Raw genomic sequence first — 15,429 nt, forward strand, 5'->3', positions numbered from 1 at the left:
TCTTCAAACACCATGAAGAACTACAGTAACACTTCACAGCAGAAGGAAAATGACAAGTCTCAGGAAACAAATGCTGAAGTCACAGAAATTTACAATCTACATGACAGAGAACTCAAAATAGTTGTCATAAAGAAACTGAATGAGTTACAAAAAAATTGAGAAAGACAGTTCAGTGTGCTCAAGAATAAAATTAAAGAGATTGAAACTCTAAAAAAAACAAAAACAGAAATTCTGGATATGAAGAACACAAATTAATGAAATAAAAAATAATCTAGAAACCATAAAAAATAGAGTTGATGTTATAGAGGACACAGTTATCAGAGAATCAGGGAACAGATGAATCAGAGGACAGAAATGTAGAAATGCTACAGGTAGAGGAGAGAGAACTACGATTTTAAAAAGTTAAGAAGTTCTTTGAGAAATGTCCAACTTAATTAGGAAGAGCAACATAAGGATTATAGGTACTTCAGAGGGAAAAGAAGGAGAAAGGAGCAGAGCTTGTTCAAAGAAACAATAGCTAAGGACCTCCCAAACCTGGGGAAGGCACTGGAATTACAAGTACAAGAAGCCAATAGAACTCCTAATTACAACAAAGCAAAAAGACCTTCTAAAAGGCATATAATATGAAAATTGACCAAAGTCAATCACAAGGAAAAAATATTAATACAGAAGAAAGCAACCTACAAAGGAACCTCTATCAGGCTTTCATTGGATTTCTCAGCAGAAACCTTACAGGCTAGGAGAGAATGGGATGATATATTCAAAATACTGAAAGACAAGGACCAGCCCCATGTCCGAGTGATTAAGTTCACGGGCTCTGTCTGCTTGGCTGGCTCGGGGTTTCGCCACTTCAGATCCTTGGCGCAAACATGGCACTGCTCGTCAGGCCATGCTGAGGTGGCATCCCACATAGCACAACCAGAAGGACCTACAGCTAGAATATACAACTATGGACTGGGGGGCTTTGGGGAGAAGAAGAAAAAAAAAAGCTTAGCAACAGATGGTAGCTCAGGTGCCAATCTTTTTTTTGTAAAGATTTTATTTTTCCTTTTTCTCCCTGGTATATTTTTAGTTGTGGGTCCTTCTGGTTGTGGCATGTGGGATGCCACCTCAGCATGGCCTGATGAGCGTGACATGTCTATGCCCAAGATCCAAACCAGTGAAACCCTGGGCCGCCGAAGCAGAGCACGTAAACTTAATCACTCAGCCACAGGGCCAGCCCCTCAGGTGCCAATCTTTAAGGAAAAAAAATACTGAAAGACAAAAACTTTCAGCCAAGAATACTCTATCCAGCAAAACTATCTTTCAGATACAATGGAGAAATAAAAGCTTTCCCAGATAAACAAAAGCTGAGGGAGTTCATTGCCACCAGACCTCCTTTACAAGATATGATGAAAGAAGCCCTCCTACCTGAAACAAAAGACAAAGGTTTACAAAGCTTTGAGCAAGGAAATAAAGAGAACAACAAAATCAGAAAACTGCAGCTCTCTATCAGAACAGGTCAGCAAACATTTAATTATAACATAAAAGATAAAGGGAAGGAAAGCATCAAAAATAACTATACACACTTCAATTTAGTCACAAAATCACAGCACAAAAAAGAATAATTTGTGACGACAGTAACTCAGAAGGGGAAGAGAAAAGGGATGGAACATGCTTAGGCTAATGGAGATAAGAGGTTATCAGAAAATGGACTCTCTCATCCATGAGATCTTTTATACAAACCTCATGGTAACCACTAAACAAAAAATCAGAACAGGGCCACAAATCATAAAGGAAGAGAAAACTATCACAGAAAACCACTAAACTGAAATGGCAGTCAGAAATACAAGGGAAATAGATAATAACTGGGAAACAAGTGATGAAATGGCAGTATTAAGCCTCAATATCAATAATCACTCTAAATGTAAATGGACTGAATTCTCCAATAAAAGACAAAGAGTGGCTAGATGAATTAAAAAATAAGACCCAAAAATATGCTGCCTCCAGGAAGCACATCTCAGCTCTAAAGACAAACATAGGATCAGAGTGAAGGGATGGAAGATAATACTCCAAGCAAATGGGCAAGCAAATAAAGCAGGTGTTGCCATACTTACATCAGACAAAGCCGACTTCGAGATAAAAAAGACAAAGAGAGACAAAGAGGGGCAGTATATAATGATAAAAGGGACATTCCACCAAGAGAAAATAACACTTATGAACATATATGCACCTAACAAAGGCACAAAGTATATAAAGCAACTACTAAGAGACCCAAAGGGAGAAACTGACAGCAACACAGTAATAGTAGAGGACCTCAACACCCCACTTACATCAATGGATACATCATCAAGACACAAAGTCAACAAAGAAACACTGGCCTTACAGGAAATGCCAAACCAGATGGACTTAATAGATATAATATTCCATCCTAAAACAGCAGAATATACATTGTTCTCAAGTGCACATGGAACATTCTCAAAGACAAACCATAAGTTGGGAAACAAGGCAAGCCTCAATAAATTTAAGACGACTGAAATCATATCAAGCCTCTTTTCCAACCACAATACTGAAACTAGAAACCAACTACAAGAAAAAAGCCGAGAAAGTAACAAAAGGGGTAGAATAAAAAATATGCAACTGAACAACCAGTAAATCAATGAAGAAATCAAAAAATATCTGGAGACAAATGAAAATAAAAATACAACACACCAGCTCTCACGGGAATGCAGCAACAGCAGTCCTAAGAGGGAAATTCATAGCAATACAGGCCCACTTGAATAAACAAGAAAAATCTCAAATAAGTAATCTTAAACTAAACAGAATGAGAAAAAGAAGAAAAACCGAAGCCCACAGTCAGCAGAAGGAGGGAAATAATAAAAATTAGAGCAGAAATAAGTGAAAGAGACTAAAAAACCAGTAGAAAGGATCAACAAAATAAAGAGCTGGTTATTTGAGAAGATAAAATTGACCAAGTCTTGGCCAGACTCACTAAGAAAAAAGAGAGAAGGCTCAGATAAATAAAATTAGAAACGAAAGAAGAGAAATGACAATGGATACCATAGAAATACAAAGTATTATAAAAGAATACTATGAAAAATTTGATGCTAACAAATTGGATAACCTAGAAGAAATAGATAAATTCTTAGACTCACACAACCTCCCAAACTGAATCAAGAAGCAACAGGGAATTTGAATAGACCAATCAAAAGGAAAGACATTCAAACAGTAATCAAAAACCTCCCAAAAAACTAAAATCCAAGACCAGATGGCTTCTCTGGAGAATTCTACCAAACATTTAAAGGAGATTTAATACCTGTCCTTCTCAAACTATTCCAAAAAATTTAAGAAGACTGAATGCTTCCTAGCTCATTCTATTAGGCCAACATCACCCTGATATCAAAACTAGACAAGGACAACACAAAGAAGGAAAATTACAGATCAATAAAGCTGATGAACATAGATGCAAAACTTCTCAACAAAATACTGGCAAACCAAATACAACAATACATTAAAAGGATCATACACCACCATGATGTGGGATTTATAGTAGGGACACAGGGAGGGTTCAACATCTGCAAATCAATCAACGTGATACACCACATTGACAACATGAGGAATAAACACCATATGCTTATCTCAATAGATGCAGAGAAAGCATTTGAAGGATCAAACATCTATTTATGATAAAAATTCTCAGTAAAATGTGTTTGGATGGAAAGTACCTCAAAATAATAAAGGCCAAATATGACAAACCCACAGCCAACATCATACTTAATGGTGAAAAACTGAAAGAGATCCCTCTGACAACAGGAACACAACATGGGTGCCCACTCTTGCCACTCCTATTCAACATATTACTGGAGGTTTTGGTCAGAACAATCAGGAAAAAAAAATTTAAATGTATCCAAATAGGCAATGAAGAAGTGAAACTGTTTGTGAATGACATGGTCCATATATAGAAAATCCTAGAGATTCCATCAGAAAACTATTAGAAATAATCAACAACTACAGCAAAGTTGCTGAGTACAAAATCAACTTAGAAAAATCAGTTGCATTTCTATACTCTAATAGCGAACTAACGGAAAGAGAACTCAGGAATACAACCCCATATACAATCGCAACAAAAAGAATAAAATAGCTAGGAACAAACTTAACTAAGGAGGTGAAAGACCTATACACTGAAAACTATGACATTATTGAAAGAAATCGAAAAAGAAATGGAAAGATATTCCATGCTTATGGGTTGAAAGCATAAAAGATGTTAAACTGTCCATATTACCTAAAGCAATCTACAGATTCCATGCAATCCCATTCAGAATCCCAATGACGTTCACAGAAATAGAACAAAGAATCCTAAAATTTATATGGAACGAGAAGACCCGAGAGCTGGAGGCATCACAATCCCTGACTTAAAAGTATACTACAGGGGCCACTCCAGTGGTGCAGCGGTTAAGTATGCACGTTCCACTTTGGCGGCCCGGGGTTTGCTCGTTCGGATCCTGGGTGTGGACATGGCACCGTTTGGCAAGCCATGCTGTGGTAGGCGTCCCACATATAAAGTAGAGGAAGATGGGCACGGATGTTAGCTCAGGGACAGTCTTCCTCAGAAAAAAGAGGAGGATTGGCAACAGTTAGCTCAGGGCTAATCTTCCTAAAAAAAAAAAAAAACAAGTATACTACAAAGCTATAGTAATCAAAACAGCATACTACCAGCCCAAAGCAGACACACAGATCAATGGAACAGAACTGAAAGCCCAGAAATAAAACTACACATCTATGGACAGCTAGTCTTCCACAAAGAAGCCAAGAACATACAATGGAGAAAGGAAAGTCTCTCCAATAAATGATGTCAGGAAAACTGGACAGTCACAGGCAAAAGAATGAAAGTAGACCATTATCTTACACCTTCACAAAAATTAACTCAAAATGGATTAAAGACTTGAATGTAAGACCTGAAACCATAAAATTCCTACAAGAAAATATAGGCAGTATACTCTTAGACATGGGTCTCAGAGGATCTTTTCGAATACCATGTCTACTCAGGAAAGGGAAACAAAAGAAAAAATAAACAAAGGGACTACATCAGACTAAAAAGCTTCTGCAAGGCAAAGGAAACCATGAACAAAATGAAAAGGCAACCTACCAACTGGGAAAAAATATTTGCAAATCATACAACAAAGATGCAAGATGCAAATGCAAAAATGCAAAAAGACAACAAAGGTTTAATTTCCAAAATATATAAAGAACTCTTACAACTCTTCAACAAAAAACCCAACAACCCAATCAAAAAATGGGCAGAGGATATGAACAGACATTTCTCCAAAGATATGCAGATGCGCAACAGGCACATGAAAAGATGTTCAACATCACTAATTATTAGGAAAATGCAAATAAAAACTACAATGAGATATCACCTTACACCTGTCAGAATGGCCATAATTAACAACAAAAAAAAAAATAACAAACGGAGAGGATGTGGAGAAAAGGGAACCCTCATACACTGCTGGTGGGAATGCAAACTGGTACAGCCACTATGGAAAACAGTGTGGAGATTTCTCAAAAACTTAAAAATAAAAATACCATACAATCCAGCTATCCCACTACTGGGTATTTATCCAAATAATACAAAATCAACAATACAAAGAGATTTATGCACCCTTATGTTCGTTGCAGCATTATTCACAATAGCTAAGACGTGGAAGCAACCCAAGTGCTCATCAACTGACGAGTGGATAAAGAAGATGTGGTATATATTTATATACAATGGAACACTACTCAGCCATAGTAAAGAGAGAAAATCATCCCATTTGCAACAACATGGATAGACCTTGAGGGTTTTATGTTAAATGAAATAAATCAGACAGAGAAAGACAAACACCATATGATTTCACTCATATGTGGAAGATAAACAAACACATGGATAAAGAGAACAGATTAGCAGTTACCAGAGGGGAAGTGGGTGGTGGGTGGGCAAAAGGCATAAAGGGGCACATATGTATGGTGACAGATGAAAATTACACTATTGGTGGTGAGCACAATGCAGTCTATACAGAAACTGATATATAATAATGTATACTTGAAATTATACAATGTTATAAACCAATATGACCTCAGTAAAATAATTGAAAAAAAAGAGAAATATTTGTCATATTTTCAGTTCCTAACATCATTTACTTCCCCATATCCTGCTTCCATTTAAAACAAACAAAAAAAAAAGCAAAGGAAAAAAAACATCATGTTTAGGCTCTGGGAAAGCTTTGGACCAAAGCTCATTTTCCTGTACAATACTCTTCAAATGTCATCCATTCCTGTTTTATATATCATTTCACTCAGTTCTTCTTTTATAAAAAAAAGGTCTTCATCCACTTGAATGTATTAGAGAAGATTCAAATTAATAAGTGACAAAATAATCTGGAAAATTATAATTATCTAATCATATTTCATATATAAATGTTAACATAAATTTTAACAAATAAACAGCTATGATCCAATCCTGCCATCTACTGGTTCAAACGTGTAAGTACACAGCTCAAGCTAAACAAAGAACGACACACGCTCAGTAATAACATTAAACAGGAAATTTACACTAATTCCAATTTTATTAACATAGTTAGATAACTGACTACATAGAAGCTTGTAACTCACACAAGAGATCAATGTTTCCCAGCTTTTAAAAGACAAAGTATCGAATCCTTTGTTATCAGAGTAAATGCGTATGTTTACACTCAGAGGATTTCAGCTCCTGCATTTTCCCAGCCTCCTTCAGTTATAGTTACTGATACTTTTCATTTGTAGGATAAGCACTGTTTAGTTCCAAATAAACACTCAACAGAATATAGAATATACTAGCAGTCTTAATCCTCTGGCAGGAACAGGGTTTGAAAGAGTCTTGCTCCTTTATATCTAACATCTGAGATAAGCCCTGTGAAGGTGCTCCTCCTTTCATAACTCTGCTGACCCACCTTTGGATACTATGCATTGGACTGGTGACAGCCCCTATAATCACCACTTCTACCAATTTAAAAGCTTTCCCAGTACCCTGTTCTAAACTGATCCTAGTTTCCTTAAACTGCCTCCCTGATACACGTTCTTAAGGGCCCAACATGCTTTGAACCCAACTTACCTATTTTATGGGAGAAGTTATATTAGCTTTTTTTTTTGAGGAAGATTGGCCCTCAGGTAACATCTGTTGCCAATCCTCCTCTTTTTGCTGAGGAAGATTGGCCCTGAGCTAATGTGCATGCCCATCTTCCCCTACTTTATATGTGAGATGCCTGCCACAGCATGGCTTGATAAGCGGCACATAGGTCTGCGCCCAGCCCAGGATCTGAACCTCGAGCTGCCCAAGCAGAGCGTGCAAACTTGACCGCTATGCCACTGGGCCAGCCCCTATATTGGCTTCTTTTTTTTTTTCTTTTTTTAGGAAGATTAGCCCTGAGCTAACTGCTGCCAATTTTCCTCTTTTTGCTGAGGAAGACTGGCCCTGAACTAACATCTGTGCCCATCTTCCTCTACTTCATATGTGGGACGCCTACCACAGCATGGCTTGCCAAGCGGTGCCATGTCTGCACCCAAGATCCAAACCAGCAAACCCCGGGTCACCAAAGCAGAATGTGTGCACTTAACCGCTGCGCCACCGGGCCGGCCCCTGGCTTCTTATTAAGAATCAGTTTCTCTATTATGCCATATTACTACCCAAGCTGTCCTATATCTAAAATATTTCAACTGTTCCTTTCTGCTTTCAGAACTCTTTCAAACTTCACTCACAGAAATAAAGTGGATGTTTCAGGTTTCTTTAAAAGGCTCTGGGGATTTTACCTTGAAATGCCAAATTCTTGGTGAGGCCTTTTGCCATTATTGCGTTCCCACCTTGAAGAAGACTGTTCAACCGGCGGCAGACCTGAAGTTCCTGAGCTCCTCCTGAGCTGTGGAGTTGGCAGACTATTCCTACTGTTTAGTCCCTGTGGAACAATTTAAAATTTAACGGTTTAAATCGCCACCCTTTAATACGCTGCATATGTATCATTAAAGATGGTACATGAAAATATCAACATAAAGTATATTTTTAACATGTACAAGAGAAACAGAACATTTTATTCTGAAAGTCTGTCAATTTTACTCCAAATTTCACATTCTATATTGGTTTTCTATTTATCTTCCTCCTACTAAAAAATGATTTAGGAACTCCTTACACCTTAGCTAGATGTTTTTCTTTTGTACAATTTACTCCTAGTTTATGAGAAATAAACAACCAACATTTTAAACATAAACAAATAGTAGATATGAATGATTCATCCTGAAAAGAAACTTCAGAGGACAAGCTTCGGATCAGGACGATCAGCCCTGCATCCTAAACCTTTGATCCTTTCAGTACAGTGCCAATGTGCACAGAGCTCGATCTGCAGAAACTGCACGATTCTGACCTACCTTTTGAATTAATGATTAAATTAAATTCAGAGACCTTTAGCATTAATAATTTTACCCTAATTTTTGAAAATATTCTCAATTAATGCAAATGTTCAATTAGCCAGAAGATTCCATTTGCGACCACTGTGAATAGGTGTTTTACTGAGATTCACATAAAACGGTCTCTGCTTGTATGAACTTCCCCTGCCAGCAGACACTAACACCATCTCAGAGACATAAACATCTCCTATATTTTAGTTTTCACACGGACGTTGATTTTGTAAAGGTTCATTGTTAGTTAGACATGAAGAAAAAGTTGTTTATGTAACATAATGCTTTCTGGCTATAATTTAGGTCCAAATAATCTTTCTTAGTTCTTAACACATACATAAGACATTTACATTACACTATCTGTTCCAATTCCCTTTTCCTTACTAATTATTCTTTCATAAGTGCTGTTGCTCTTTTCTAAGGTACTATCAGGCTTTTTACATTCTTTTCCAAAAGCAGAGACAAATTAGATATGAAATTCAAATGAGAAGTTTAAAGAACACAAAGAAAAGAATTGAGGGTTACTTCCGTGTTCTTATATGACTTATCCCATCAGTAAATTCCAGTACCCAAAATAAGCCTGATTAACGAGAATGGTCAGGAAATGAGGTACAAATGCATTATTGTTTAAAATGTGTCTAAAATGTACCAGTACACTTTTCTACAGTAAACACAGTAACAAACTACTTATATCAATATGAGTTTTATGACTGAGATTTTTAAGAATTACTATTTTTAAAAATTACTATACTAAACATCACGTCAATGCAAAATACAAGGAAGAGCAGCACATCGAGTGAAAACTAACTCAAGAATGTTAGAATTGTTTTATTGATTAATTCATTACTATCCCTTTTGATGCTCATAAATAACCTTTCTCATAGGTAGAGTGTTAGAAAAAATGCTATATAACTAAGTACATTGTTAATTTGGTTTTGACTAATGCTTGTACTACTGTACACACTTTTTAAAAATAAAAGTATCACATAACCTATGATCCAGATTTAGGATTGATAATTTTCAAATCCTTTTGCCCTAATCAGTGTTCTCAATTTTTCAATATTTCTAAACTCTAACGCTGAGAACTAACAGAAGGAAAATAACAATCAAAATCTCTCCAAAACTCTATTTAACTTTGTCTAGACTCGATATACACCATTGCAATGAACAAAATTAGCTGATTTGAATTTCATCTTCTCTTGGTTTCTTTATCTGTAGAATAAAGTAGTTCAACTAGAATAAGCTCTAAAATTTTTCTATTTTTAAAGTTTTGTGATTTTAGCTATTGGTAAAGATATTGATAAATAGTCAAATAAAACAAGTAAAAGCACTCTGAACAAGCACAATGCATACCTATTTAGAACAGTATTTATTGTTTTCTAAAGGAGATCTTATTTTGAAGCACTGTTATTTAAAGAGAAATTAATCCCATATCTAATGATGAGAAAATCAGTGCCTAAAGGGCTATAGCAATTTCCAGTGGGTAAATAAAAAACAGAGTTCAAAAAAATGTAAAAATAAATTTATAATAATCTATGTGATTCATAAAATGAATATTATGATGATCATTTGTTCTTGGTTCAACAAGAACAATTCTTGCATTCTAAAGAATACAATAGATTAATGACATGAATTAATTACTAGTTTATTGTATGCCTGGAACTAAGTTTGCTTGTTGCTCTTGACTTCTTAACAACAACAACAATAATAAATAGTTGATACCAATGAAGTTATAACTGCTAATATTAGCACTGTTATTTAGAATAAAAACTGAATACTCATTTAGAATTATTTGAGGTTTATAACTACCTCTAAAGTCCCAAGCAGCTCAACATATTGTAAAAGAAGCTGGTCCTTGAAAAAGAAATTGTATTTCATCTATGATTTAAAGGGGCAGTTTTAAGTTGAAAATATCATTAAATGTGATCAATAGGGCTGGCTAATTACTGTATTTTGACCTTGTGAAGTTTTCGATCTCCTTTCTCCGCTGGGTCCTCTATTTCAGAGCAGGGGTAAAATCCAGGAAAGGGTGTGAGAGGGTTAATCTTTGGCCTACAGGAACCTGAGAAAGCACCCATCAAGCTGCTGATACTCCGTAGGGAAGAAATGACTTGTGGGGGAAGGGTTGGATCAACCAGAAGATCCGACACCATCTTGCGAGCCTCATTTAGCACTGAAAGATCAACTCCACTTCCACCTCCAGAATTCTAGAAAAGAAAAAGAGTAAAATTATATATTTGTTACACAGAAGAGTTAACATTTAATAAAAAGTTACTCTACTCTAAATCAAGGTCTATCTAACAATATCTAAGTGATTAAATCCTATTAAAAATTAATTTTCATTTATTTGGACATGGCATAAATGATAGAACAAATGGTATAATTCTAATCTCAAATTTTTTTATGCTGAAGTATGTAGCAGATATTGTGAACTTTAATTTTCTTCTATATTTTTCATTAGCTTATCTCACATTTAACAATATTCATTACTCACTTACTGACTTTATAACTAGTGTGGAACTAAATTTGAATTTATTTCAAAATCTATAATATGAACATTTTATTAATTTATTGATGATGTCCTTTCCTTTATGTCAAAATTTCTTATAAACATATATAGCATTTCTTTCATTTACCTTACTCACTTAAGGGGCAGTCTAGCACAGTTACAAGGCTTTGTTGGAAAGACATGAGTTTGAAATCTACGCATTACCCTTAACTGTGTGACTTTCAGCAACTTATTTAACCTCTGAACTTTTTAGTTTCTTCACTATAAAACGGGGACAACAACATCTATCTGGTCAAAGGCTGATGTGAGCATTAAATCTGATAATACATGTAAAGCACATAAAGCAATGTATAGTGCGTATATTTTAAGTGCAGTAAAGAAGACTATTATTGTCAATATGTGGAAAATGATGAAATAAAAATACAGAAAAAACATTATCACAGTTCAAAGGAGGTAGTGATAACTTTGAACTGAATGGTTAACAAAAACCTCATGAAAGAGATAGCATCAGGCTGGACCCTAAAAAATGGGTAGGAAATATATTTTTTCAATTAAGAATAAATATTTCATTGATATATAGACATGATTTTTACTTTTTGAAAATACATATATATGATCAACTCAATTGCCCATAGAAATAAGTACAATGATAATCAGAACAGTGAATTAAATGTTACTTTTCTTTTACTGTACATTGAACTTACATTTGGGTGTGTTTTGAACTCATAATTATTCATAGTATTTAATGAGCTCACCAAGAAACTGTTTATTAAGTATCCTCAATGCATTTTAGAATTGGGAAATATGAAAGTTAGACTAAAGATTGGCTAAATAATGTTTTTGCTCTTTGTAAAATCCTTTTTTTTTTTTTACTTGTGAAGTATTATTTTGTATTGGTTTTTATTTTAAAACATTCCCTATTATTGGGGCATAGCCCAGCTATTTCTAGTCTTTTTTAAACAAAAACCTCTCTGTATATGTTACTATAGATAATTAAGCACATTCCAACAAATAGCTTCCCATAATTTGGGTTGCTGGACCAAAGTAAATGAACATGTTAAACTTTGAACATTACTATAAAACTGCTCTCGCATGTGTTGGTCAAATTTATACTTCCATGAATTGTACATAATCTGTTTTCCCACACCCAGATAAAAACTCTGCCGTCATTTGAGTTGGTGTTGCTCCATAGATAATGTGTCATTTCTCTCTGGCTGTTGTCAAGATATTTTCTTTGTCTTTAGTTTTTAACAGTTTATGAGAGTGACATCAGCATCATGGCAGAATGAGCTCTTCCCTTGGACTCTTCCTCTAAGATACAACTAAAAGGACATTCATATACCAACAGAGAACATTCACACAACAAAAAAGATATCTGAGAGACCCATGCAGCCATATCTCTGAGGGTGGAGGTGCTAGACCCCCGAGAGGAAGTGGAAGGAGGTAAGGGGAATCTTCTCTTCCTCCCAAATGGCAGAACCTTGGGACTGCACACATCTCTCAGAGGAAAGGGGGAAGGGGTGGCCCTCCACAGAAACACCATAGCTCTCTGAGTTCCCTCACAGCCTGTGGGAAAGCCCCACACAGAGGTGACTGAGCTATCATGGGGGTGTCTCCATCAAGCTGGCACCTGAGGAGAGCAGACAGCCAGGGCTGAGCAAGAAAACCCCCAGGACTGCACAGGCAAAAGAAAGCACCCCTCCCCCTGCCCCGTGCTCCAGTTCAGTGGGTCGGCCAGAGCACCGCACAGATGGAAAAGCAGCCAGCAGCTGGAGTGAGAAGACTGTGGATTGCGGCAGGCTCAGAATACACAGCTTTTTACCCCCACCAAGTGGTGCTAGGTGGAAGCTGAGACCTGATACTATCACTATGCAGAGGCACAAATCCACACCACAAAGCACTATGAAAAAATATATTAAATCTCCAGCCCAGAAGGAAAATGAAAAGTACCCAGAAATCAATCCTGAAGGCACAGAAATTTATAATCTAAATGACAAAGAATTCAAAATAGGTATCATAAAAAAACTCAATGAGTTACAAGAAAATACAGTTAGACAGTTATATGAAACCAGGAAATGATTCAAAAAGAGACTGAAACTATAAAGAAGAACCAACCAGAAATGTTGGAGATTAAAAACACAATGGCTGAAATAAAGAAAAATCTGGACACCCCAAACAATAGAGCTGATATTATGGAAGAACAAATCAGCAGTCTTGAGGATAGAAATGCTCCAGATGGAGGAGAAGAGACAATTAAGACAAAAAGGAAATGAAGGAATTCTCTGAGAAATATCTGACTCAATAAAGAAATGTAACATAAGAATTATAGGTATTCAAGAGGGAGAAGAGAAGGCGAAGGGAGCAGAAAGCTTGTTCAAAGAAATAATAGCTGAGAACTTCCCAAACCTGCAGAAGGAGCTGGAAATACAAGTGAAAGATACCAACAGATTTCCTAATTATATCAAAGTAAAAAGACCTTCTCCAAGGCATATACTAGTAAAGCTGAAAAAAGTCAATGACAAAGAAAAAATATTAAGGGTGGCAAGGCAGAAAATAACTTACAAAGGAACCCCTGTCAGGCTTTCAGTGGATCACTCAACAGAAACCTTACTGGCTAGGAGAGAGTGGAATGATATACTCAAAATACCAAAACACAAAAACTTTCAGCCAAGAATACTCTATTCAGTGAAAACATCCTTCAGATATGATGGAGAAGTAAAAACTTTCCCAGATAAACAAAAACTGAGGGAGTTCATCGCCACAAGACGCTCCAATAGAAATCTTCAAGAAGGCCCTTGTACCTGAAAAAAAATGAAACAAGTTACAAAGCCCTCAGCAAGAAGATAAATAGGTAGGCAAAATCAGAAAACTACATCTCTCTATCAGAACAGGTTAGCAAACACTTAATTATAACATTAAAGATAAAGGGCAGGAAAACACCAAAAATAAATATAATCTCGTCATTTTAAACACAAATTCACAAGGTGGAATAAGACATGACAGTAATAACTTAGAAGGGGCAAAGGAAAGGGATGGAATCAGCTTAGTCTAAGGAAATAAGAGGCTATCAGAAAATGGACTAGCTCATCTATGAGATTTTTTATACAAACATATAACCACTAAAACTAAACAAATAACTACAAAAGAGGCACAAATGATAAATAAGGAGAAAAATAAGAAAACCATCATAGAAAACTACCTAACCAGACTGTTAGTCCAAACTACACAGGACAAGAAACAATGGAAATGCAGAAGAACCAGAAAACAAGCCATAAGATGTCAGCGTTAAGCCCACATATATCAATAATCACTCTAAATGTAAATGGATTGAATTCTTCAATCAAAAGACAGAGTTGCAGAATGAATTAAAAAACAAGACCCAACAATATGCTGCCTCCAGGAAGCACATCTCAGTTCAAAAGTGAACACAGGCTCAGAGTGAAGGGATGGAATATGATATTCCGAGCTAATAGCAAACAAAAGAAAGCAAGTGTTGCCAGACTTGCATCAGACAAAGCAGACTTCAAGATGAAACAGGTAAAGAGAGACAAAGAGAGGCAGTATATAATGATAAAAAGGGACATTCTACCAAGAAAACATAACATTTATAAATATTTAGGCACCCCACACAGGAGCACCAAAGTACATAAAGCAACTACTAACAAACCTAAAAGGAGATATTAATAACAACACAATAATAGTAGGGGACCTCAACACCCCACTTACATCAATGGATAGATCATCCAAAGAGAAAGTCAACAAGGAAATAGGGGAATTAATCGAAAAACTAGACCAGATGGACTTTATAGATATATATAGAACACTGCATCCAAAAACAGCAAGACACATTCCTCTCAAGTGTGCATGGAACATTCAGGATAGACCATATGATGGGAAACAAGGCAAGTCTCAATAAATTGAAGAAGATTAAAATAATATCATGCATCTTTTCCAAGCATAATGCTATGAAACTAGAAATCAACTACAAGAAAAAAGCTGGGAAAGAGAAAAAGATGTGGCGATTAACCAACATGCTACTGAACAACCAGTGGATTATTGAAGAAATTAAAGTAAAAATCAAAAGATATCTGAAGACTAATGAAAATGAAAACACACCATACCAATTTATATGGGATGCAGTCCTAAGAGGGAAATTCATCGCAATAGAGACCCACTTTAAGAAATAAGAAAAATCTCAAATAAGCAATCTTAAACCACACCTAACAGAAACAGAAAAAGAACAAAGCCCAAAGTCAGCAGAAGGAGGAAAATGATGAAAATTAGAGCAGAAATAAATGAAATTGAAACAAAAAAGACAGTAGGAAGAACCAATGAAATAAAGAGCTGGTTATTTGAAAAGACAAACAAAATTGACAAACCCTTAGCCAGCCAACAAATTGGACAATCTAGAAGAAATGAGTGAATTCTTAGACTCTTACAACCTCCCAAACTGAATCAAGAAGAAATAGAGTGAGTATCTG

The 15,429-nt window shown here is 35.9% G+C and overlaps 1 protein-coding gene across 3 annotated transcripts in view; it reads right to left on the reverse strand.

Annotated features, from left to right (window-relative positions):
* PDE3B (phosphodiesterase 3B) overlaps positions 1 to 15,429 on the reverse strand; it is a 204,025-nt gene that overhangs the window by 77,220 nt on the left and 111,376 nt on the right. For all 3 annotated transcript variants that reach the window (XR_006891985.1, XR_006891986.1, XM_046686200.1), the window contains exons 3-4: positions 10,398 to 10,646; positions 7,801 to 7,943 (exon numbers count right to left, since the gene is read on the reverse strand). Coding sequence is in view for 1 of the 3 variants with exons in the window: in XM_046686200.1 (XP_046542156.1) it covers positions 7,801 to 7,943; positions 10,398 to 10,646 (392 nt within the window). In the remaining 2 variants the exon portion in view is untranslated. The remainder of the gene's footprint in view (positions 1 to 7,800; positions 7,944 to 10,397; positions 10,647 to 15,429) is intronic.

Source organism: Equus quagga, chromosome 14 (genome assembly GCF_021613505.1).
Source record: "Equus quagga isolate Etosha38 chromosome 14, UCLA_HA_Equagga_1.0, whole genome shotgun sequence".
Lineage (NCBI taxonomy): Eukaryota > Metazoa > Chordata > Mammalia > Perissodactyla > Equidae > Equus > Equus quagga.